Source organism: Stenella coeruleoalba (genome assembly GCF_951394435.1).
Source record: "Stenella coeruleoalba genome assembly, chromosome: 5".
NCBI classification, from domain to species: Eukaryota; Metazoa; Chordata; class Mammalia; order Artiodactyla; family Delphinidae; genus Stenella; species Stenella coeruleoalba.
Window position 1 is genome coordinate 84,690,938 of NC_137150.1, and position 24,469 is coordinate 84,715,406.

Sequence of the window (24,469 nt, forward strand, 5' to 3'; positions counted from 1 at the left end):
GAGCCTTCGGCGGGGCGGGGGCGGGAGTGTCGGCGAAGGCGGAAATACGGGAAACCTGGACCCCTGAGAGTTTCCTAAATACATGAGACCCGTGGGTCGGCAGGTCTTCGTTCAGACGCCAGCAACAGGCGTTGGGGGAGATCTCCACGGCAAAATGTTACCGACGTACCGCCCCCAAATTCGCTAACCTTCTCTTAAAGGCCCAGGTCACTGTCCCTGATCTGTTAATTATCCAACTTGTTCATTTTCATGATTTCTGGCCAGCAGTCTCTTCATGAGACCAGCAGGCCTATCTAGTACTCTTGCTCCAGAAAGCTGCATATTTGAAACGAAACTGCCCTAATGAGAGTCCTCTTTGGGTTTCACTTTTGCACAAAAATTTTTTTTAAAGGGTTTAGGCCCATGTATACGTTTTCACAGAAACAGGCTTTCTAGTTTGGGGAGGGTTTGACCGAAAAAGAAGGAAAACAACTCAGAGATTTGGGGTTTTATTGATATTCAATTTACATAGGCTCAAATACAATTAATTGAATGCATACATATTTAGTTGTAATTTACAAAGCAACTTAACTTTGGTAACTTTCTTTGAGGTATTTTATGAAGTACAGGTTTTAAAGAAATACCACGAAAATACTCAGCTTGTCAGTGACCGTTTTTGTGAAATTAACAGAGAACAAGGTTTCAAGTTTACAATCCAGTCACTTTTGCTCAGTCAGACACATCATAAATCCTTATCAAAAAACTTCCAGGTAGGTACACTGGTATCCAAAGGTAGGTTAGTTGAGATTCGCCCAGAGAAACCCGTTTTTCCTCTAATCCAGTCAATGATTTCATTCTCTATGGGCATCTCGAAAATGACTTTAGCAATCCCATGTGGCTTGGGTGACTGGGCAAAAAAGAGACATCTAACTAAAGGCAATTGTTATTCAAGCAGTAAGAATATATACAAATTATTCTGCACTGTCCTTCTCTTGTTCCACAGACATCACTTGTATTGAGACACATACGCCTAAAAACTTTTAATGAAGAGCCAAAGCTCATGTCTGATTTACAACTTGTCAGTGCACTTATATTGGGAGAAAATGCCCCCCAAAGTCTTTCTTAAAGAGCTAAGGTTTGTGTCTGGCTTACAACTGACTGACTAAAGCCACACATGTGAATGAGTAAATGAAGCCATACGTGGCTACTGAAAAGTAGTCCACAAATTATAATATTTTCAACCAGATGGCTCATTTCCACCATGAAAGTCTGCTAAGCTGAAGCCAAGCTTAGTTCAAGTATTCATTTGATCTGTCACTAACATGCCCAGATTTTAACATAATCTTCTAGTTTTTAAAACTCAGAGCATGGTTCTTCGTTTTGAGAGATGGTATCCTACATGTTTCCTTTTCCAAAACTGACTCTTCTGCCATATAATGTGTGAAGAGCAAGATAATCTCACCTCTGAGAGCCACCTGAAGAAACACCTATTTCTTTCATAAAGATACCACATGGCTGAAGAACCTTTCAGATAATAATCATCAACATGCAGATTCAAAAGGTCTGACTACTGAATTTACACGCTAAATAAATGAAGACATTGTATTGATAATATTTATAGTACAAGAATCTATAAATGTTATAATAGATGCCTGAAAACTGATCCTTCAAAGTTAGTAATGATTTAGAGATTTCTTCTTATATTGTCTTCTTTATCCTCTTGAATGTATCTCAACTGTGAAAGCAGCCTATTGGACACATACTGATTCTGTACTAACAGATAAAGTGTCAAACTTCAAACTTCACTGTGAAAATGAGGCCATACCACTCAGTTCAGAATGTCTCATTTTCTTTTTGTATCATAGAAATTCAAATCCACAATATATTTCACGCTTTACTGGAGAAATTCACAGCTTAGAATTATGTATAAGAAATGAAAGGATGGATTCCTAAGGCCGTCAGAGACTAATTCTCCAATAAATGTTATTCAAAAGAATGTTAATATTAGAAGTACAAATAATGAGAAAATATGGAAATGTTCCTATGACAATTCAAATCCTTCACCCTCTAGTTTTCTTCAAGACGTTTTCTTTTGGTTCCATATATCTCTATAATTTTGGTCCTTAAGATCACTAGCTTTGGACAGCCATGCCTGTCTTGTTCTTATTTAGTAGATCAAAGGTTCTCTGAAGCATAATGAGTGAGCTCTTCAACTGCAAAGAAAATTTTCAAAATCAGATTGTTTAAATTTTTCTGATTATTTGTATGCCAAAAGTTTGCATTTAATAAAATTCTGTCTATACTGATGCCCAAATAAAAGACTAACTATAAAACACCTGATTCCTTCGGTTATCTGTCAGTGTGACTGCTAGCGTTCTTTTCATTTGCTGTAGTATTGCACTTCTTCCTACAACGTATTACTGTGTGCTTTACCTCCCAATAAGTCTATTCATCAAATGATCCAAAGTGAAGGGCTTGTTTACTGAAATGGTTTCTGAAGCTACAGTGGTCTCCCCACCATCCCCTAAACAACTCAAGTTCCACTCAAGGCCTTTGCTTGCTATTATGCTCATGTTCATCTTCACCTATCTAAAACTTACCCGTCCCACTGTTTCCATGCAGTTTTCCCTAATCATCCTGCCTCTAAACTCCTAAAGCTTTACTACTTACTTTGATGCTTAATTTTGTACTTTTTCTTTACAGTCTTTAACAATACACATGGACATCTGACATCTCTAATAAAATTGTAGACAACTTGAGAGCAAGAATTATGTCTTACATATGGACACCAAGGGGGGAAAACTGCAGTGGGGTGGGGATGGTGGTGTGCTGAATTGGGCGATTGGGACTGACATGTATACACTGATGTGTATAAAATTGATGACTAATAAGAACCTGCAGTATAAAAAAACAAACAAAACAAAACAAAAAATTATTTCTTTTTTGTATTCATTCAACAAATATTTTTTGCTTACCTGTTAAATGCTGGGCACTGTGCTAAGTACTGGGTATACAATGGTGAACCAAATAGGCACTGTCCCTGCCTTCATGGAGCTTACAGACTAGTGAGGGACTCAGAACTAAAATGAATAATTACACAGATAAATATATACTTACACACTGTATGAAGATTTTCACTTGAACAACTGGAGGACAGTAGTATCATTTTTTGAAATTAGGTCAACTAGAGGAGAACTAGGTTTGGCTCAAGATGAAAACTTAATTCTGTTTTGGACATGATCAGTTTGGGATGCCTGTTAGCCTCGAGGTAAAGACGCCAAGTCAGCAAGTGGCTGTGTGAGTCTGGACTCAGGGAAGAGGTCAGGGTGAGAGACATGCTTTGGGAGCCATTGGCGCATGTGGTATTCCAAGTTAGGGGAGCAGCTAAGATCACCTAGAGGGCAGTAAAGGAGAAGGGAAGAGAATCTAACGCAAAAGCCTGCAGCACGGGGAGGGGATGAGCTCAGGAAGCGGAGATGGTTTTAACCAGCAAAAAGCAGTTTTACATTATGCTAAGTGGAAGCCAGGCATGAAAGACCGTATATTATATGATTCCATTTATATGAAATGTCCAGAACAGGCAAACCCATAGAAATAGAAAGTAGATTAGTGATTTCCAGGAGCTGAGAGAGTGAGGGATGGGAATGGCTGCTCATGGGTACAGGGCTTCTTTGGGGGACGATAAAACGCTCTGGAATTAGATAGTGGCGATGGTGGGACAACCCTGTGAATACACTAAAAATTCTTTAAAAGGTGAATTTTATGTTATGTGAATTACATCACAATAAAGCTGTGTTTTTTTCCATGGTTCCAAAGCAGGGAAGATTAGATACATTTCAAGAAAGGAATGGTCAGCTTTGTCAAATGCTGGCATTGTAAGATGAAAAGTTAAAAAAAAAAAAAGGTGTATTAACTTTAAAAGCCAGAGGTCACTGGGGAGCTTAGCTTGAGCAGTATCAGTGGAAGATATGGGGGAAGAAATCAAGACAGTGTGAGCTGAAGAGTGAGTGAGCGGATTAAATACAGGCATCCAATTTTTCTCCCTCCTGAAACACCACCAAAAGCACGGTAAAGGGATTTTTTTTAAGACGTAAGTCCACAAGGACGGAGGAAAACAGAAAAGGTGACAATAGCAACACAACTTTGGAAACTGGAGAGCGGATGGATTACTTAGCAGCCCTGAAAACGCTGAATCCTAAGCTAACAGTAGGGAAAGCTGAGAACCAACCAAATGTACCCTGAAGAATCCTCTAAAGCCTCAGGAACTGACAGGCACCTCTGCAAATGGGAATAAAGAGGAAGGGACTGCAATAAGGATTGGATGAACTTTTGGACATGTGGCCTCTCCTACTACCTGGGCAGAAGTCTAAAGTCCTATTTTCTGGAGAGGATAAAATAGAGGGTCTCTGGGCTTCCCTGGTGGTGCAGTGGTTGAGAGTCCGCCTGCCGATGCAGGGGACGCGGGTTCGTGCCCCAGTCCGGGAAGATCCCACATGCCGCGGAGCGGCTGGGCCCGTGAGCCATGGCCGCTGAGCCTGCGCTTCTGGAGCCTGTGCTCCGCAACGGGAGAGGCCACAACAGTGAGAGGCCCGCGTACCGGGAAAAAAAAAAAAAAAAAGAGGGTCTCTGGCAGTCTGGCCAGGAGGACACCAATACATGGTTAAAGACAGCAGTACCATACCAAAAATGGGGATTATACAAAAACGTGTATACTGCACGTTGAGATCATCCCTTTGCCCCGCCCTCCTCAATCTCTCTACTCTCACTCACCTAAAATGCTGGCAGCCATCCCTTAGTCCTTCAGGGAGGGGACTGGAAGAGTCTTCTCTGTGGAAACTGACCAATCCAAGAGAAAAAACCTAAAGATACTGACATCAGGATTTCTTAGCCAACGGCCCAGCCAGATCTACCAAGAAGTTCAGGGTAGACCAGCCCAACCCACAGGATAAGAACTTTGGATCCACACAAGCAGCAAGCGAAGGACTACAGACATCTAAAGAAATCCTCTAACCCTAAGGATAGAAATCAAGACGGGGGAAAGGACCTTGCTGGAATGTGGGTATGCAAGAAGAAAAAAAAAGTGTTTTTAATTATCAGTAATATGGTCAGAGAGAAAGCTATTATGGCCACTTAAAATGTTCACAATGCCATTAAAAAAGAAAATTCAGAGAAATGGCAGCTCTTTGAAATTAAAAACTTGTTAGCAAAAACTGAAAAACTCAGTCAAAGAATCTGAAGATTAAGTTGAGGAAATTTCTGAGGAAGTAGAACAAAAAGGCAAAAGGATGGAAGCTGGAAAGAAAAGGTAAGGTTAGACAACCTGTCCAACAGAAGGCAGACACCTGATTACAGGTGCTATAGAAAGTCAGGGGAGAGAAGGTGGAGGAGAGGAAATCATCAGCCACACAGCTCAGTATATCCCAGGACGAAAGGGCACCAGTTTCCAAACGAAAGGATCAGGAATCTGACAGCCTCAGAATTCTCAGGAGTAACACTGGAAGCCAAAAGGCAATGGAGCAACGCCTTCAATGTTCTGAAGGAACCTTATTTCCAAGCTAGAATTCTATCCCCAGCCAAATAATTAATCAAAGGGGAAGGACAGAATAAAAAATTTCAGACAGGTGAAGTCTTAAAATATTTACCTCCATACCCTCTTTCTCAGGAAGCTACTAGAGGATATGCTCCATTAAAAGGAGGGAGGAAACCAAGAAAGCAGAAAACATGGGATATGGGAAACAGGAGGTGGGCAACAGGAGCCCCAAGATGATAGCTGTGTACCTGCAGAGAGGGCCACTGGCCCTGCCTGGAGCCCGTCAGAGGCTCCATGGATTGAAAACCTGAGGTGACCGAAGATGATGAGAGGAGACAGAGCATCAGGGCATGAAACACTTATAAACAATACAATAAAAGAATCAACTGTAATAAGAAGACAATTTCAGGGGTAAGAAAAAGTAGCCGCGGTTCATTCTATCGCTCAGCTCAGAACAGTAAACTTAGTCAAAACAAAGCCAACACTGAATGCTGATCCAACCAAAATTACAACTTCCTTTGGAGGATGGGGGATTAGAAATGGGAGCATGAAGAGGTGAAAGAAAACAAAATCCCAGTCTCCATAACGGGAAGTCAAAAGATAACGTCTAAAACTGAAAAATCAAGAAGTATCAACACATGCTTGTGGTTTATAAATATGGAGGTAAACACCAGAAGAATAAACCAGGAGAGTTAGATTGTAGTCTTTGCGAAAGAAATGGAGAAGAGGATACCAGGATTGCTATTTTTCTGAAACAACCCTGTAGAACAAGTTAACTCTTCATGTGAACGAGTGACTTTGGTGAAAATAAAACCTCAAAAAAGTGAAGGAGTTATAAACGATAAAATAGTGACAGCCAGAGTAGGCAACTCCGAGAGTGCCTGACGGTGAAATGGAGGAGAGCGATAGATGAGCAGATAGAGAAGGATGTGGATGACGCAGGTTTTCTAATGTAGGAGATAAGAGAGCAGGGGAGGTGCTGATGGAAAGATCCAGCTGAATGAGGGAGTCTGAAGATGGGGAAGCTAGAGGGGTAGATGGAGTCTCCTGCCAACTTGTGCTGGGACTTGCGTCCCACAGGTAGAGCGATGCTTCTAATGGAGTGCAGAGCAGGACGGGTGCAGCGACGGGGGAAGGTCTGTAGATCTGGTTATAGAAGGAGAGGGAGGGTCTCTTTTCTCCTTGAGGCATGGTCATGAGTTCAGAGTCAGCAGGAAATGAGTGGAGAGGATGAGAAGAAAAGTGAGAGTATGATCTACTCCTTGCTGAGGGGGAGGAGAAAGTTACTAACTGCAGGCACTGTGCATCTGAAGAGTGCCTAGCGGAAGCACCTTTAGTGCCCCACATGATGTTCTAAGAAATGCTCAATAATTGAATCTTCTAAAAAACAAACCAATGCATAGAAGAAAAGGATGGAAGCAAATAAAACAAAATGTTAAAAGTGATTATGTCTGAATGCTAGTAGGTTCTCTTCTATTCTCTATTTTTCAATTTTGAAAAGTACACATGTATTATATTATAATGGAAGTATTAGTCCTCATTTTTCAAAGGGAATCCTAAGTTTTGGTTCATAGAACCGAGCAGCACACATTGATGACACTATGTTCAAGAGAGAACGCTTATAGCAAAACACCAAAACAACCTAAAGGTTCATTCTTCAGTGGAGAACTGGTAAAATAATTATGCCACATATGTACAGTTGAATTCTAATGCAGCTGTTAAAAGAAGAGGATATGGAAGCATCTCCATGATACATGGTTAATAGATAAAAACAAAATAATGAGCAGGTTAATAGATTAAAAACAAAATAATGAGCATGGTTAATAGATAAAACAGAATAATGAGCAATCTACCACTTCTATAAAAAGCTGATATTGAGCGTGAAATTTTATATAGAAGGACCAATAAAAAGAATGAGGTATATGTATACAAGCTGATAGGGAAACATCTTCAAAATGTATTACTAATTGAAAGAAGAGGGTATGCAACGGTAAGTACAGTACGTTACCATTTTGTTAAAAACAAAAAGTACCAGTGACTATAAAATGTATAATCCAGAAACTGGCAAGGGTAGATGCCTCTAGGAGGGGGATTTCTTCAAATAATGGAACAGTAAATATTCTCTCACAACCAGAGGAGCAGCTGATTCACTGGGATGACTAACAAGTAACGTGGTACACAGAGGTGCTGACCTGTTCCAGCATCACGATGGAGTCCCGGAGCACTCCTTTTAAGCGATGGGCCTGATCTTTGCTCTTTTGAATATTTTCTGCTCTTGACACCGTATCAGAGGCTAAACTGAAAGAAAAATCCCATCTTAAAGATCAAAGGAATAGCTTCTAGGCTTTCATCTCTAGAAATCATAGTGCCCCATAAATTTGCAAATAAAACAAAAAAGTAAACAAAAAAGTTTATGACTAGAGAATAGTTGGCAGATCAAAATCTCTAAAATTGGAATTAAGTTCCCTGCAGCAAAGGAATTATTGACATAATAGGTTGTGAGGGAAGAAGACTTACTTAACAGATTTCTCTTCCTGGAGGTGAAGACGGTAAAAGGACTGAGCAGCGTACTCTATCTTTGACAGCTTCAGAAACAGCGTCACATTCAATAAAACCAGCAACAGCAAACTAGGCAGAGCAAATCAGACCTGGTTAATCCACGATTACTCAGACCTAAAGCGTTGCTAGTGCAGAATAGACACACAACACCTTCAAAAATGTATATTATCCAGACTAGTTTCCAATTATTATTATTTAAATCAATTACCCCTACTTTATTGTATGAAATACTTATTTGTAAGTATTCAGTGGATGTTGAGGGAACAGTTAGAAGATAACTAGTGACAATAAAGTCCCCAAACAAGCAGGTTGGGATTGTCCCTGACATCTCTTCTCTGCTAGCAATCCCAGCCAGTGTGGATGTGTGACCACCGGTTGAGAAATCTACCATGTTAACTTTCAAGATCTATTTTTGGGTGCTTTTGTCTTAAGCAATTACACATACATAATACTGCACTTCAGAAAGGAAATGAAGATCAATATGGATTTGATCTTAGATAGATCATGATGTACCTCTTACTCTCAGCAGAAGCCAAAACAAATTCACATTCACAAAATCACCGTTCAGCAAAAATTTCTTCTAGTTCAACTTAGACAAAATTTCAAATCCCAAACATACATTAATTGGATCATATATAAAATGTTACCTGCTAAATAAACTTACTCTGTTGGTTCTCACAATAGTATTTCAAGTGAATGAACGTATCTCATTACACATACATGCAAATACATAGGTGGCATCATATCTCTCTGATTTTTTCTGTTAAAATATTGACTTGCCCTTAAAAATACATCACATTCACTTTTACCCATCCAGAAGATTTTTCTTGAATGAAAACTAAGGTAGTAGCAAGAAAATCAAATCTATGAAATTATTGTGTCACTGAAATGGGGTATAGATCAACATTTCAACATCTGACTGTAAATCTTCTACAAAGTAATACAAAAGATCACAGATAATATTTACTATTCAAAATCGTCACAGCAAACCAATGGAAGCAGAATATGAAAACCTTTTATAAAACTCAAAAGGCACAACAAACATTTTGTATGTTCTGAAATCTATAATTAGAAAAAACAGCTGATATAAGAACTTCATTCCAAAACCCAGAGTGTATCATCCAGTCAGAACTAATTCAATTAAATGTGATGGACTACCTCAAGATCCAAGTACAGCCATGGAGAAAACAGTAGTCTAAATAAGACTGGCTGAGAAGATTCCAGTAGAACACTGAGATTCAGACTAATTGCCCCAGTACTTCTCACCCTACAATCCTCAGATCATTTGCATCAGAATAACCTGCACGTGTGTTTTAGAATACTACTGATTCCTGATCCCTACTCAAGACCCACTGACTCGATCTGTAGGACTGGGGCTGGGAAATCTGTATTTCAGCAAGTGATTCTTATGCACAGTAAAGGGTAAGGACCACTGGTCTAATCAAGTAGAGTAAATAAAATAGCATTGTTGGGATTTCATCAGCCTGCATATAAAAATATCCCCTTGGGCTTCCCTGGTGGCGCAGTGGTTGAGAGTCCGCCTGCCGATGCAGGGGACACGGGTTCGTGCCCCAGTCCGGGAAGATCCCACATGCCGCGGAGCGGCTGGGCCCGTGAGCCATGGCCGCTGAGCCTGCGCGTCCAGAGCCTGTGCTCCGCAACGGGAGAGGCCACAACAGTGAGAGGCCCGTGTACCGCAAAAAAAAAAAAAAAAAAAAAATTCCCTTTAAATTTATGGTACTTCCCTAAAAATCTATGATGGTAGAAACAAATCAGATTACTTTAAAAAACGAAAACATTTACTGAACGTGTATTTGGTATTCCCTCGAATTTAACAGTTCTTCTGAAAATCATTCAAAAACTATCAGACTGAAGCATATAAAATTACTGTTTTTGTAGGCCAAAATTGGTCAAATTGTGATAATTTCTATATAACAATATACAAATACATTCAAATTCTTTTGGAAACCATTAAAAGATAAGTGAGGACACAAGCAAACTAAGCGTTCAACACAAATACTTACAAAATACTCATCACCACAATAAGGATGGTGTTATAGCTTTCAATTTCCTTTTTCTTTCCTGCAAATTACAAAAAAAGGCCGATTTAGAATCAGGATTGTTTAATTTCATTTGAAAAGTACTGGAAAAGAAGTTTTTTAAATTATTTGTAAAGACAAAGTGATTTACAGTGAATTCCCTGCACCCCTCTTCTGACTTTTGATATCCTGAGTATTAGTAAACAAATCTACAAAAAGAAACCCTGTTATCCGTTCTGCAAATTTGGCCTATATTACAGATTAATTTGTTCTAAAATTAAACAAGCAATTCAATATATCATGTATGATCTCTAGCTAAGTTCCATCTCTGCAAATAATATTTGAAATAGTTTTACGTATAATGCTTCCCTCCTTAAAAAAAAACTTTTTTAATCATCCTCACCTGTTCTCTGTTTCCCAAATTTTGTTGCCAAGTCCCCAAATTAAAGAGCTATTAAGTTGAAATGGTAGAAAAACATATTCACACTAAGATGTAAACCTTAGAAAAGGATCTGCTAATGTAGAAGGATGAGAAGGTATGACAGCTTTATAGCACTGAGAGGGAGGGAACAACATTTAGTAGGGGCAAGATGTCTTCAAAATTGAGAGTAGAGATAATCAAAGTCACCTTCTATCTCTGCAGTTTTGCTAGGCTGGCCCTGATAGTACATAAGAATTAAAAGCATACAAACATGGTAGTAGATTCAAGAGTAGAAATCAAAAGTGTACAAATGCTAGGCAGGAAGTTAATGAGTGAAGCGTCCAGCAATAGGGTAAGAGTCGTGGGGACTGGTGACCTGGGGAGAGTGCACGCTCGGTCAAATGGGGCAGCTACTACTAAGCTCCAACCACCTGCTGCTACGAAGGGATGTGGGTCCAGGGCTGCCAGATCTGAGATTCTATATAAAAATGTCCAAGGTTTAAAATACCATGTGGGCCCAGTAAAATACTTCTACTGGCCACATGCCTGCCATTTTGTAACTGCTCCTTTATACTTATATATTGGTTTTCTTTAAGGAAACCAGAGTTCGACAAACATTATTGGAAAAGGAGAGGAGAAAGGGAGACTTCCTAACTGACATGTCTTGTACAAGAGGCATATTTGGCTTCATATAAAATAAACTTATAAGGAAAAAAAACTTTCATCTCTGTTTACCAGGTAACAGCTACCTGTAATATCCCCTTTGGCATCTAAGCCCAGGTCTCCAGAAGAACGCTGAGAAGAAAGTTTAGGAGCTGTTTCTGCTGTTCTGTTGACTGTTCGCCTTCTCCTTCGTAGGCCACTAAGTTTTCCAGGGTCTTCAATGGGCTGATTTACCATAGATTCTTCCATTAACAAATCTGATTCTAAGAAGAAAAAAGTCTTTAGATAGTGGAGAAACCTTCTCAACTATAAGATACTGGGGGGTTGGTCACTGTTTTGTTCTCAGTTTGCTTTTTTTTAGACCTCGGTAACTTTCTTTAACTAGTACTCAGATTCTTATGGCCTAGATTCAAACTTTACTCTTAATGAAAAGTTTTGTATGATGATCCCATAATGAGGCTGCATTATTCTAGGAAGAATGAACTGTATTAATTAATGACAAGATCATCAGAGCAAATCTGCCATGTGCTATATTAAATATTAATGTAGAGATTTCAGTTATGGAAACAACCCACTTACATTGGATCATTAGAAAGATTTCCAAGATAGATTATAGTACTTGATTGTCAATCTCAAAGGAAGGGGAAGCATATAATAGTTCTAATTTACAATGAGGGTTTGCAAAAAAGGAAGCACTAGTAAAGAAAATCTGCCAACAACCTATCAATAAAAACCTCATTTTCCACATTTGTTTTAACCTTTCCCTTCACCAGATTTTTCAGTAGAAGTTCATTATCTAGTGGCCAAACTCATTTCTGAGTTTCATTTTTCTAGTGATCCGGAGCTTAATAATCAAATAACCAAAGACAAGGAAACAAGGAAAATAAATAATCAACAAGCTGGATGATGAAGCCTTAAATTACCCTGAGTTGATTGGCCACCACCTTTCCTTTAACTAAAATTAATTATGCTCACATATGTATATATATATGTTTTTTCCTCATGTATATTTTAAAGAATATCCAAACAGAACAACTACATCACCTCCCCAGTCTAGTACCCACCTCCACCAAATCCACACATGTATGTGGTACCATTGCTAGGTGGGCCTGCGTAAACCCAGGAGAGCTGCATTGGTAAGGGAGATGTGGGCCTGAGGAGGCTCCAGACCTTCGTGGGTACAAGTGCATACTTGTGACCGGATTACCCAGTCCCTCACTGCAGTCAGCTTCCTTGGCTCCTTACAGAGGGAGGGAGTGTGACAGCTCCTAACTGTGTGATCTTGGACAAGTCACTTAACCTCTCTCTCTGTGTGTTTCAATGGAAAAAAAAATAATAGTACTTATATCTCACAGGGTTGTAAAAAACAGGTTGATATTTATAAAGCACACGGAACAACGTCTGGCATATCACAGGCATTATATAAGTGTTTGGTAGACCAATGAAAATGAGAAGTTTTGAAATTCCAAGTGGAGTAGTTGGAACCACTTCAGCAGGAGTCATTCCAACATCACCTACCAGTTCCTGCTATGAATCCAAACAAAGAATCCATCCATTCTGTTAATAAATGCCATTTTTACAAAAATAGATAAATCAAGAAATTTACAAACCAAGCTGTTTGAAATAGTCCGCCAAGGAACTCCAGGAATTCTTCTCAATTAAAGATTTGACAATGGCCCATGGTTGTTTTCTGTATTTCAAATCTGTTGAAACTCTAATAGATAAGGAAGAAAGAAGAATATTTAATTTACAAATTTTAATTATATTATTAACATTACAATTAGATGTAGGAATGAATTCAGCGGAAAGCCAAAAGGATTCAAAGTCATTAAGACTATTAAAAAAAAAATTGTTCACTGATAATGAATTCTTTAAAAAATTACTGGGCGCTGCTAAAATTTCATCAACTTGGCATTTTCTTTCTTTCCTTTCTCTAACCCTGAATTTTCTTTACGTAAATAGCAATAAAGGCTCAAAATAAATTTTAAATTTCCTAAATGCCTCGTATAAAAAATCTCTAGTGGTCATACATTAGCTGCAAGTCACTACATTAGCTGAGACTAGGCCAGTTGTGTGATGGCCCAGCACCATCTTCAACACGCCAACATTTCTGGTCTCCCATCGCAACAGAGCTGTTTACCGCCCACCACGTGCTCCTCAAGTCTCCCAGTCCCCTTGCCATTAAACGGGGTCCTGCGAGCATTTCTGGCCACTGGACTGCGAGCACAGCTCTACAGCTCTCTCTTCCAGTGGCAAATGAAATGACACGTATTCTGGATTGTGCAGCCCCGGGAGGTCAAAGCCTTCATCAGCCTGGGTCCTTGAGTAAGGATCCCCGCCCCTCTGCGGATTGCCGGTGGACACGTAAAGCAAGAAATAAAGCTTTGTTGTGTAAGGCTACTACTAAGATTTTGGGATTGATACGTTTACCAGCACACAATGTAGCCTGTCCTGACTAAAACACTCATTTACAGCAGCTCACCTCAACCGGCATTTCTGCTTTGAAGATCGGATGATATAGTATCTGTTCAGAGTATAGAAGTAATCATGGTAGGGGACATCGTGTGCCAGCACTTCTGAATCTACCAAGTAAAATTGTGCTTCCCGACTTTCTTTATACAGTCTCTGCCAAAATAAGATTAAGTTTTTTTGCATGTACATGTTTAATACATCAAATTTCTTGCCAATATAGTGCCTATATACTCGAATTCCTTCTCACCAATTACAAAAAACATGAGAAGCCTATATACAGAGCCAGAAGGGCCACCATGTTGGCTGTGAGATCTATGAATTGAGACGGGACCTGCAGAAATAGTATTTGCTACCTCTCTGTCACTTCACTGTATAATTGTTTTTTTCCTTTCTTTGAGGCATGAGGAGGAGAAAGGAACTACATAATCTCTCGTGTGTGTTAGTAATTTATAAAGAATTGCAAATGTTCCTGGTAGGGAAACAATTCAAAATTCAATTGAACAAAGCCAGGACCCCACTCTAAAATTCATCAAAGTTTAACAAAACCACCCTTCACCAAAAACGTGAAGGAAGGAGACAACCAAACAAAACACTGCTTTCCCTAAACAGCATCAGAAGTGGTTGCTGGCCAAATCTTTCTCATTTTCACCTTACCGATTCTGCCCATCCTCTAAGGTTATCAAAGACCCTCCAATTCAAAATACAAAACTTCTCTTAAATGTTTGAAAATCTTTGGAAGAAAAATATTTAAGTCCTTTTGAACACTGACGGACAAAAACTATGATGGCACAACTAATTCAGATGTTAATAAATATTTTCTAACTTTGCAGAACAGTTATACTATATGTCAACAACAACTGGCCAAACATAAACCCCACTGTATGACAGTGACATGCTGGTCGCACAGTAGACAGAGCATTAAATATCTTACAATCTCTTCCTCATATGTCACAGCAGCCATCTAGTTATTTGGCTCTAACCCTTGACATGATCCAGTAAATCAGATTCCAGTACTGTCCTTTTAAAAACCATTTATTATGGAAAAGTTCAAACATATACAAGAGTAGAAATGAACATTATACAATAAACCCTCATAAGCTTATCAACCAGCTTCAACAATATTAACTCCTGCCCAGTCCTGTTTCATCTGTACCTCTCCCCATATTCCCTCCCTCTACTCCCATCCTCTGCCTGACTAGATTACTTTTAAACAACACCCTAGATACCAGCATAATTTCATCCAAAAATACATCAGTATATCTCTTTATAAATTCCTCAGTATATCCCTTTAAAAGATAAATATTCTCTTCTTTAAAATATAGCTACAATACCATTATTGCACATAAAAATGAACAATTCCTTAAATCTCAGAAATACCCTTTTACAGTTGGTTTGTCTGAATTAGGATTGAGTTAATTTGGTTGATATACCTCTTAAATCTCTTTTAACCTGTACACAGTTTCTCCTCAATTTTTTTCCTTGCCGTTTATTTGTTGAAACTGTCCTGTAAATTGGTGACTAGGACCTATGACAGGCATCTTCCCTCTTCCCCCATGCATGATTCTTTTGGAATACTGGCAGCATAGACATACCTGCTTTTCAGTGGCCGTGGTGCACTTTCCAGTTAGTGGATTATTAAGGACTATAGTGTAGGTCATGGTTCTCAGTTGGTCACCTCCAGGCTCTACATTCCAAGGGGTAGATACTATATCTAATCACAGCAAATATAAAAAGAGTTAGTTCTAGAAATTTGAGGGGTATGGCTTGGAATGGAATCAAAGAGGGAGTTTTTGGATTATTTCAATTTTTATTTTTGACCAATCCTAACTTCCTTATCACTGTGTTATTAGTTTAACATTAAACAAGAGTAAAATCACGTTAGGCACTCTTCTTGTATGTGACATACGCCCCATCTCTGATCCATTTACTTCTAAGTTGTAGTCTATTAAAAAACTTTTTTCCTTTCTCTAGAAGATAAAATTAAAAGTCATTTCATCAGTAGGCTTCTTTTTAAAGTCCCCAGTACGTACAAAGAGAAGTAACGGTGCTGGCCTTATTAAACAGAGATAGAACACTTCAACATTTCCATCACTGAGGACAAGACCTTGAATTACGCAGCAATATGATCTGATCCCAACTTGTGGGGAAATCACGTCGATGAGAAATCATGTAGTGTTAATGGTTTATCTGCTGAGATCTTTAATCAAGGAGGGAGCAACGGAATATAAATAAACCATGTAACCTTTTCTATATGAAGAAAGCTATAGAATAATCTCTCTGCATTTATGGCAAGATCTTGGTCAAAATTCTCTTTTATTTACTTAGCAACAACACAGTGAGTAAAAATACACTCTGAACGGAAACGTATCTTTAGAACATAGCACCACACATTAACAAAGGTCCTTTAACAAGCGAAACACTAGGAAAATATAGGTAACAGCATCATGAACTCTATTCAAAGATCTGACTAAGCTGGCTAATGTTGTTGGCACAGTGGATTTAGGCAATTAGTATATCTGGCTGCTATTCATCAATGTCCTAAAACATAGGAGCATTTATCTAACCCACTACCCATCATCAAAGGATTGAAGCAAGGCTTTATGATATATCCAATTTTGCTCAACTTCTTTCATTTACTTAGGCCTAGAGATTTAATAAGGGATCCTGAAGCTGCCTTTTGCGTATCTAGAAAAATTGTGCAAGCAAATTAAAAAGGCAACATTACAAACCATGGGATCTACAATACAGAATTTGCTGTAAAAATGATTTATTCAGTTGTCCAAGAAAGAGATATAAAATTAATTATAAAATACTTTTCAAAAGATCATTTTAGTCATAGGTCAGCCTGTTTCAGAAAAATTATACAAATAGTCCATTGTTAATCAGCAACAGAATTTAAAGATATCATTGAATTCTGCCATTAAAACTGCACACCATTCAACAAAGCAACTATCAACAAAGATGAAAGTGTCTCTTCCACTTGTATCTTCACCAATGTTGCCAACAAGCCTACTGAACATAATGTGCCAGAACATCGTCTACTTCAGAGACAGAGAGTAGAACAGTGGTCATCAGGAGTTGGGGAGAGGGGGAAGTGGACAGTTATTGTTTAATAGGTACAGAGTTTCAGTTTGGGAAGATGAAAAAGTTCTAGAGATGGCTGCACAACAAAATGTGAATGTACTTAATGCCACGGAATTGTACTTAAAAACGGCTAAAACGGTCAATTTTATGTTATGTACATTTTACCGCAAGAAAAAAGATTGGTGAATCTAGGTAATGGGTATAGGTTTTATTATACTATTCATGCAACTTTTCTGAAGGTTTACATGTTTTTCAAAATTAAAAAGTTGAATAAAAAGACTTAAAACTGAGCTTTGAATTACAAAAGTAGTGTCATACAATAGTAAACAAAGATTTAGAAGAATCCAATTTAGATAATTTTTATTGAAAATTATTAAGAATTACCATCATTTTTAATAATTTTAAATCATTATTAAAAAATAGATCCAGCAGTAGCCATTTCAATGCTGAAATTAGGTTAAATCCACAAATAACTGACCATACTAAACTTTCCCATTAAATTCTTGATATTTTTAGAAAGGAGACTTTGAGATCCATTCTCAAGAAACACAACTTTGATTACCAGGTAACAAGTTCAGAAGATAACATAATAGCGTGCAATCAGAAGCAGATTATCTCTTTCGGGGCAAACCTTCTGACTAATTCTAGGTCTAAAGGCAACATGCCTATCACTATTTACACTTGTGATTAGCCAGAAGCCTTTGCTCCCCAAAGCCATTTATAGCATCAGATAGCAAACACAGTCATCCATATTGAAGCTAGATATGATATCAGACACCAAATGCAGTTATGATTCAAAAAACAAACTTCATTTAGTACCAGCGTGGAATAACATGCTAGTTTCTTGTGGGCCTTTGCAGCCATAAAAATAGTGGTGCAGTATCAACAGGCATCATCTTAGAAAATTAAGAGAAATTATGTATCCTACTCTTCTGAAATAGCAAGTTCTCCAGGTAGACATGAATGGCAAAAAGATACAAAATAGATTCAAAACAGATATAATAAGTTAAATATAAGCTACTGAGTGAAAAGATTTATATCCCTCAGGTATTATACATTTTTAAAACTGGAAGAACTGGGGCTTCCCTGGTGGCTCAATGGTTAAGAATCCGCCTGCCAATGCAGGGTACACGGGTTCGAGCCCTGGTCCAGGAAGATCCCACATGCCACGGAGCAACTAAGCCCGTGCACCACAACTACTGAGCCTGCGCTCTAGAGCCAGTGCTCCGCGATAAGAAAAGCCACCGCAATGAGAAGCCCGCGCAACGCAACAAAGAGTAGCCCCCGCTCTCCGCAACTAGAGAAAGCCCACACACAGCAACGAAGACCCAATGCAGCCAAAAATAAATAATCAATAAGTTAAAAAAAAAAACTGGAAGAACTGAAAAAAGTAATGATTTTTAAAAACATGACATTCTTAATATAATCACAAGACTCAATAGCTATCAATTAGAAACTGCTTTGCTACTCTACTATAAATAATAAGGAAAAATTACTCTTTACAATTGAACCTATATCAATGATATAATCTATGAATATGTAATTATGTTTACATAAAAGTTTCAAATAAAGGAATAACATCTAATCGTTAATAAAATGGCTAAATTATAGACTATATTTAAATTGATTGTAGAATAACTTCCTCTTTGACTATGTCGAATGACTCAGCTTATATGGATCTCTGCCACTGCTGATTTCTAATTTTATATAGCAAGCTAAACCACATGCTCCCAAAGTTTCTAAAATATCTTGAAATATTTAGGATAAATTCAATTTCAAATTGACTATAAGCTTATTTGAGATGTTTACCAAAATAGAACCTTTAATACATAATCAATAAAATCTTTTTTATAACTAACTTCCTAACTGGATTTTTTTTTTTTTTTGGTATTTTCATTAAGGTAGACCATAGACACTGCAATCTCAAATTTCCATGAATTTGCACAGAGAAAACACACACGTGTACCACTACCCAGATCAAGACAGAGAACTTTACCAGCATCCCAGAAGCCCCCTCCCAGTCTTTACCCACCCAATTACCAACTGCAGTTAACTAGTATGCTGATTTTATGCCCATAAATAAGTTTTACCTGTTTTTTAACTTAATATAAAGAAATCACAGTATGTACTCTTTTGTGTCTGGCTTCTTTTGCTTAATACTACAGAATATCAGTAAGATTTACTCGTATTATTATAAGTAGCAGGGGTTTTTTTTCATTGCTATACAGTATTCTTTTGTGTGAACGTACACAGTCTGTTTATCCATTCTATTATTGGTGGATATTTGGGCTGTGTTTTGAGTTTGGGGGCCATTATAAATAATGCTGCTATGAACACTGCAGTACATGTCATTCAGAATACACATGTACCCATTTCTGAAGGTTATATATACCTAATAGTAGAATCGCGGAGTCAGCTTTAGTAGATACTGCCAAACCATTTAGCAAAGTGATTGCACCAATTTATACTCTACTAGAATCCAATTTTTCCACAGTAGAACCCTTTTAAAGGTGGTTCAACCCAACTAAACTGCTACATTAATAAATAAATGGAGTTTTAGTTCTCAAAGGGTCTGAACTTAATTGTAGGTAGGACCTGACTAATTGGACAATTATACTATTTACGTGTGATTTTAGCCAAAACACCTAAACACTAGTTTATACATCACCAAAATAAAATGGAAGCCTGTCTAAATTTTCCCCTTGACAACATAAATCAATTTACATAGGCTCAAGCCTCTAAGGATAATAAAATTCTCCCAAATTTATCATTAGATAAGAACACAAGACCAACCTATTATATTTCTAGAACTGGCAAATATCTGCATAAAGCGTGAACTGGTGAACAGCAATTCAAACATTCTCTCAGCACTGATATGAAAAACACGGTTGATATAAAGTCTTCCATGAAGATCTTTCTCAGGAATATTTTCTGGGGAAACAAAAAACATGGAACAAAGAGTGAAGAAATCAAGGAAAGGTAATCTCAAGGTTTTGTTTTGGGCACAAAATGGTTTTTAAATGTGATTACAATGATCAGCACATTACAGGACACTATTAAAACTCTAAATTGGTATTATATACATATGTACTATGTATAACTATACATAATAGTATATAGTAATTAAACTATACATGATCAATAGTTCAGTCAAAACCCAAAAGACATAGAAATATTTAACTTGAATATCAAACTACCATAATATATCATTCAAAAGAATATTTCATGAATTTGTGTGTCATCCCTGTGCAGGGGCCATACTAATCTTCTCTGTATCATTCCAGTTTTAGTATATGTGCTGCCGAAGCGAGCACTCAAAAAAATATTTCAAGAGTGACAAGGGCAGTATCGAGACACATAGGGTGGTATCTACCACGGTGAATAGCAGGTCCCATTTCTGAATACGCAAACATTCGGTAATTACTAAGTCATGAATGACTCGAATATCTCCCTGCTGCACTCACTAACTTACTAGCCTGAACAGTGTTTCAGATTTGACTTGAAGCTCACTCCCCCAAGACAAGTATCACTGTATCCACTACCTACTCTCAATACCACACATTAAAAGAAATCCTTCTGAAAAGTATTCTTCAAAGCTAAATAAAGCCCAATGGAATATTACATTTTTCTAAGAATTTGACAGCGATAATTATGTTGAAAACTCCTGGTAGCAAATGAAGAAGAAACATCTGCTCACCTCTCCTCATGTTCCCTGGAAACACTGCATAAAAGAGCCCAGGAATCTATGGTGCTTAGCATATGGCAGGTATTGTGCTAAGCATGTTACAAATATTCACTCATCTTATCCTCACAGCAATCCTGTGAGATAAGAGGTATTAACATCTTCATCTCCATCGTACAGAGGAGAAAACTGAGACACTGAGAGAATTGCTGAAACTCGCCGAAGCTCTGTGGCTAGTGAGTGACTGAATGGGAATTTGAATTCACCGTAGCTCCAGAGCACACAAACTAAACCTCTATTTTATAGTTCAAGGAGTTTAACTTAGAAGAATTAAAAGGAAATGAAAAAAAAAAAGGGACATCTAGGAATAGGAGCCTGGTAGAATAAAGGAAATAGAATAAAGCAATCCAATGTGAAATTTTAATGATTTCAGGGCTGGGATTATTTATTATTTCAAGGATTATGCCTGTCAGTACAGAATGACAACTGTGACAAAAGCTCCCCACAGTTCACAAATCAAGCTCTAAGAATTATCTGTGTCAAGCATCTGTCCATGTTAAGCCATGAGAAGCAGTCACTTAAAGTAAAAGATAGTGGTTTAAGCATCAGAAAAACTCTTCTAGCTCTGCCTTCACCCCAGCTGTTGGTTTTTCTCCCTCATGAAATGGTTTGTGTCTCCCTATTTTGCTACAGGTGCAAAGAACTTAGGGACATCGGGTAGATACTGATTTACCTTCTCCCTGCAACAATACTATGTGTAGGCAAAAGCTATTCACTGCAATTTCAAGTAATGGCTACGTGGGCATAGAAATGAATCACTGAAACTAGGCAATTAACTAAGGTTCTGTGAGGCAACTTCCTAATTAGGCTTGAGAAATAGCTTTTTCTGACATAGAAGTAATACATGTTCATTGTAAAAATAATTCATGTATTCACAAAGAAACAAACAAGTACACGTGATTCTATTAATCCTGCTCGTCACCTTCACAGAACTTATCCCAACTTGTAATTATATTTTTATTGGCTTAGTGACTTGTGTATTGTCTCTCTCCTGCACTAGACTCTAAGTTCTATGTGGACAGGGATCATGTTGATTTCAAACACCTAAGTACATTACATGTCTGGCACACAGTAAGTGTTAAATAACTTTTTGAATGAATAAGTGACTATTGAAAACGCAAAAAATCTTAGGGTCTACTTTTATTTATAGGACTTTAAATTTGCAATCATATTTTTAAATTTTTTAAGAATTTTAGAGGTACAATTAACTAAACTAGGCTTTATTCCTATTTTTTCCAGTAATGTCCCTTTCTGTTCAAGAACCCAACCCAAAGTCCCATGTTGAATTTAGTTGTTATCTTCTTAGTCTCCTCCTATCTATGACAGTCCCTCACTTTTTCCTTGTTTTTCAGTGCCCTTATACATCTGAAAAGTACAGGTCAGGTATTATATAGAACGTCCCTCAATTAGGTTCATCTGAGGTGGGTTTTTTTCATGATTAGACTGGGGTTTGGATTTTGGGGAAGAATACCACAGAGATGAAGTACCCTTCTCTTCAAACTCAGGGTGTACACATATCCGCATGACTTATGGTGATGTTAACCTCGATCACTTGGTGGTGTCTGGCAGGCTTCTCCACTTCAAAAGTATTATTTTCCTCTTTCCACATTCTATTTGTTAGAAATGAGTCACTAAGTTCCGCCCATACTCAAGGGGAGGAGAATTAAGCTCCACCTCCTGGAAGGGGGAGTATCTACATATATTATTTGGAACTCTGTAAGGAAGACTCGTGCTTGCTCCCCCATTTATATATTTATTCAATCATTGGTATCAGTATGGACTTATGAATAATTATTTTATACTTTAGGTTATAATGCAGTATTATCATTTATTTTGCTGCTCACTTTTTTTTTGTTTGGCCATTAGAAGCTCTTTCAGGTTGACTCCTATGTCCTTTCGACATGCCTCTTTTTTTCTTTTTCAAGCACTTCTTTATATTCTGGCACTACAAGATGTTCCAGGTTCATTTTGTATATTCCCCAACTGGGCCCTAGAAGCAGCCATTTCTCTAAGGAGTCCTGGAACTATAATTTTCCAAAAGTAAGTTTCCTGTTCACATTTAAGAAGGACATAAATTACACTTATATAAATATTTCAACACAATATCTTCATATTTCATTTAAACTCCATTATTCGATAAAATGTTCTATATCATGACTGATAAAACATAATCTGTGGTGTTGCTGCTGGAAATTAACAATAATACTTTTTGTATGTAAATGTGTTTGAGGAAGTAAGGATATGAAATAAACTATTTCCACCTGGGATTATTTTTTTTAATACTTATTTATTTGGCTGTGCCGGGTCTTAGTTGCGGCATGTGGAATCTTTGTTGCGACGTGCACGATCTTTAGTTGCGGCATGCATGCGGGATCAAGTTCCCTGACCAGGGATCGAACCCGGACCCCGGCATTGTGAGCGTGGAGTCTTAACCGCTGGACCACCAAGGAAGTTCCTGGGATTATTTATTTATTAAATTCATGGTACTTTAAAGCTTCCGACCTAAATAACATCACCAATAATATTGCTGGAAATTTATTAAGCTAGCAGGTGTTATTTTAAATGGGGAAAGGAACACTGCTCAACTTAGTAGCAGGTTACTATTTCCAATAAAGAAGAAATACTATTTCAAGCATGTAAGTTTGAAAGTGGCCAGTGGAAATCGTGGGAAAATTGAGACATAAGTATGAAAAGGACCTGGACATGAATAAAACTTAAACCAGATGTTGATAGTATTTTGAGGATGTGTGAAAAATGTATTAGGTAGGTATGCAAGAAAATTAGGTAATTTGGAGTTTAACTGAGTAACTAAGGACACACAATTTTTTTTATCTTCCATTTTCTAAAAATGGGTGATTAGGGCTCACATGCAATACAGAAACTACAACACTATTATTCTTTGTTTATTTCTAGATAAAGACACAGCTTATGTGAGTTTTAATGTTACCCTTTAATCATTAATGTTAATTTTATAGGAACTCAATAAAGAAAGTAAGGCATTTTTTTTAAAGGACCATTCTTATAAAAGAGCAGGTGAGAAAGAAGGGGGGAAAAAAAAAATCCCCGTTTTGCTGTCACTTACGTGTCTGGCCACTGGGTGCCAGAGTAGATCTTCCTACAGTTAGAGGTTCAAGCAGGCAGGGGATAACTAATTCACAGGGCTGCGTACCCAAGCATGAATGGTAAAGACACCAAGAGAGTCTAGTCATTCCTGGTGCTTGACCCTTTAATAAAAAAAACTTCCTGTCAACTATCTTTTCAAAAGAACACATCAACTGTCTTCTTAATGCATTCTATGATATTTTAGGGACTTGTTTGTTTTTATTTACATTTTTAAGAGCGTGGGTTTAGTTTTCATCAGAGATGCTTCAGTGTTTCCAAACCAAGGTTGAATCTGATTTGGATTTGGTTTTCAAGGATTTGGTCTTGGTTTTGTTTTGGATTTGGATTTGATCTTAGATTTGGACGTGATTTGGATTTGATTTCGATTTGCCTTGGATCTAGTTTTAGTCTTCATGGATTTAGTAAACAGCCTTCAGGGGCTCCCAAACCAGGTCTAAGCGGAACAGTAAGTGGACTAGCAAATACAATCATGCCAGACAGATCCAAACCACTACAACATTCCCATCACCAATATTCTGGCAGGAATATTAATATAACATGCTGGTACAAAAGCAGGTATAGCAAAACTCCACTGGCATTACTCCGTTCTTGAAAGTAGTCACTACCCTAGAACTTTCCCATTGTCTCCTCACTTCACTGACTTCAGTGTCAATAATCTTACAGCTAAAAAGAAAAAAATTCCTTGAAATGCCCATTTGATAAGCATGACAAGCCCTAGGTTATTGGTTCTAACTTAAGAGAAAGTAAAGAGAATATGATTTGCTATAAAGTTTCCCTTAAGCAATTGCTTTTTATTTTTATTATATTCTCTACTTTTGAATCTCTCTCTCTTTCTCTTTTTTTTTTGTGGTTAAGGA

The 24,469-nt window shown here is 37.7% G+C and overlaps 1 protein-coding gene across 3 annotated transcripts in view; it reads right to left on the reverse strand.

The window, feature by feature from the left end:
• Nucleotides 1-491: 491 nt before the first annotated feature.
• The window catches only part of GRAMD1C (GRAM domain containing 1C), an 81,607-nt gene continuing 57,629 nt past the window's right edge, over nt 492-24,469 (reverse strand). For all 3 annotated transcript variants that reach the window (XM_079923413.1, XM_079923412.1, XM_079923414.1), the window contains 9 exons: nt 19,541-19,678; nt 15,256-15,374; nt 13,674-13,816; nt 12,802-12,905; nt 11,278-11,454; nt 10,093-10,150; nt 8,027-8,137; nt 7,702-7,807; nt 492-2,192 (listed from right to left, as the gene is read on the reverse strand). In XM_079923413.1, the coding sequence (XP_079779539.1) occupies nt 2,112-2,192; nt 7,702-7,807; nt 8,027-8,137; nt 10,093-10,150; nt 11,278-11,454; nt 12,802-12,905; nt 13,674-13,816; nt 15,256-15,374; nt 19,541-19,678 (1,037 nt within the window). In that variant the 3' untranslated portion in view covers nt 492-2,111. The remainder of the gene's footprint in view (nt 2,193-7,701; nt 7,808-8,026; nt 8,138-10,092; nt 10,151-11,277; nt 11,455-12,801; nt 12,906-13,673; nt 13,817-15,255; nt 15,375-19,540; nt 19,679-24,469) is intronic.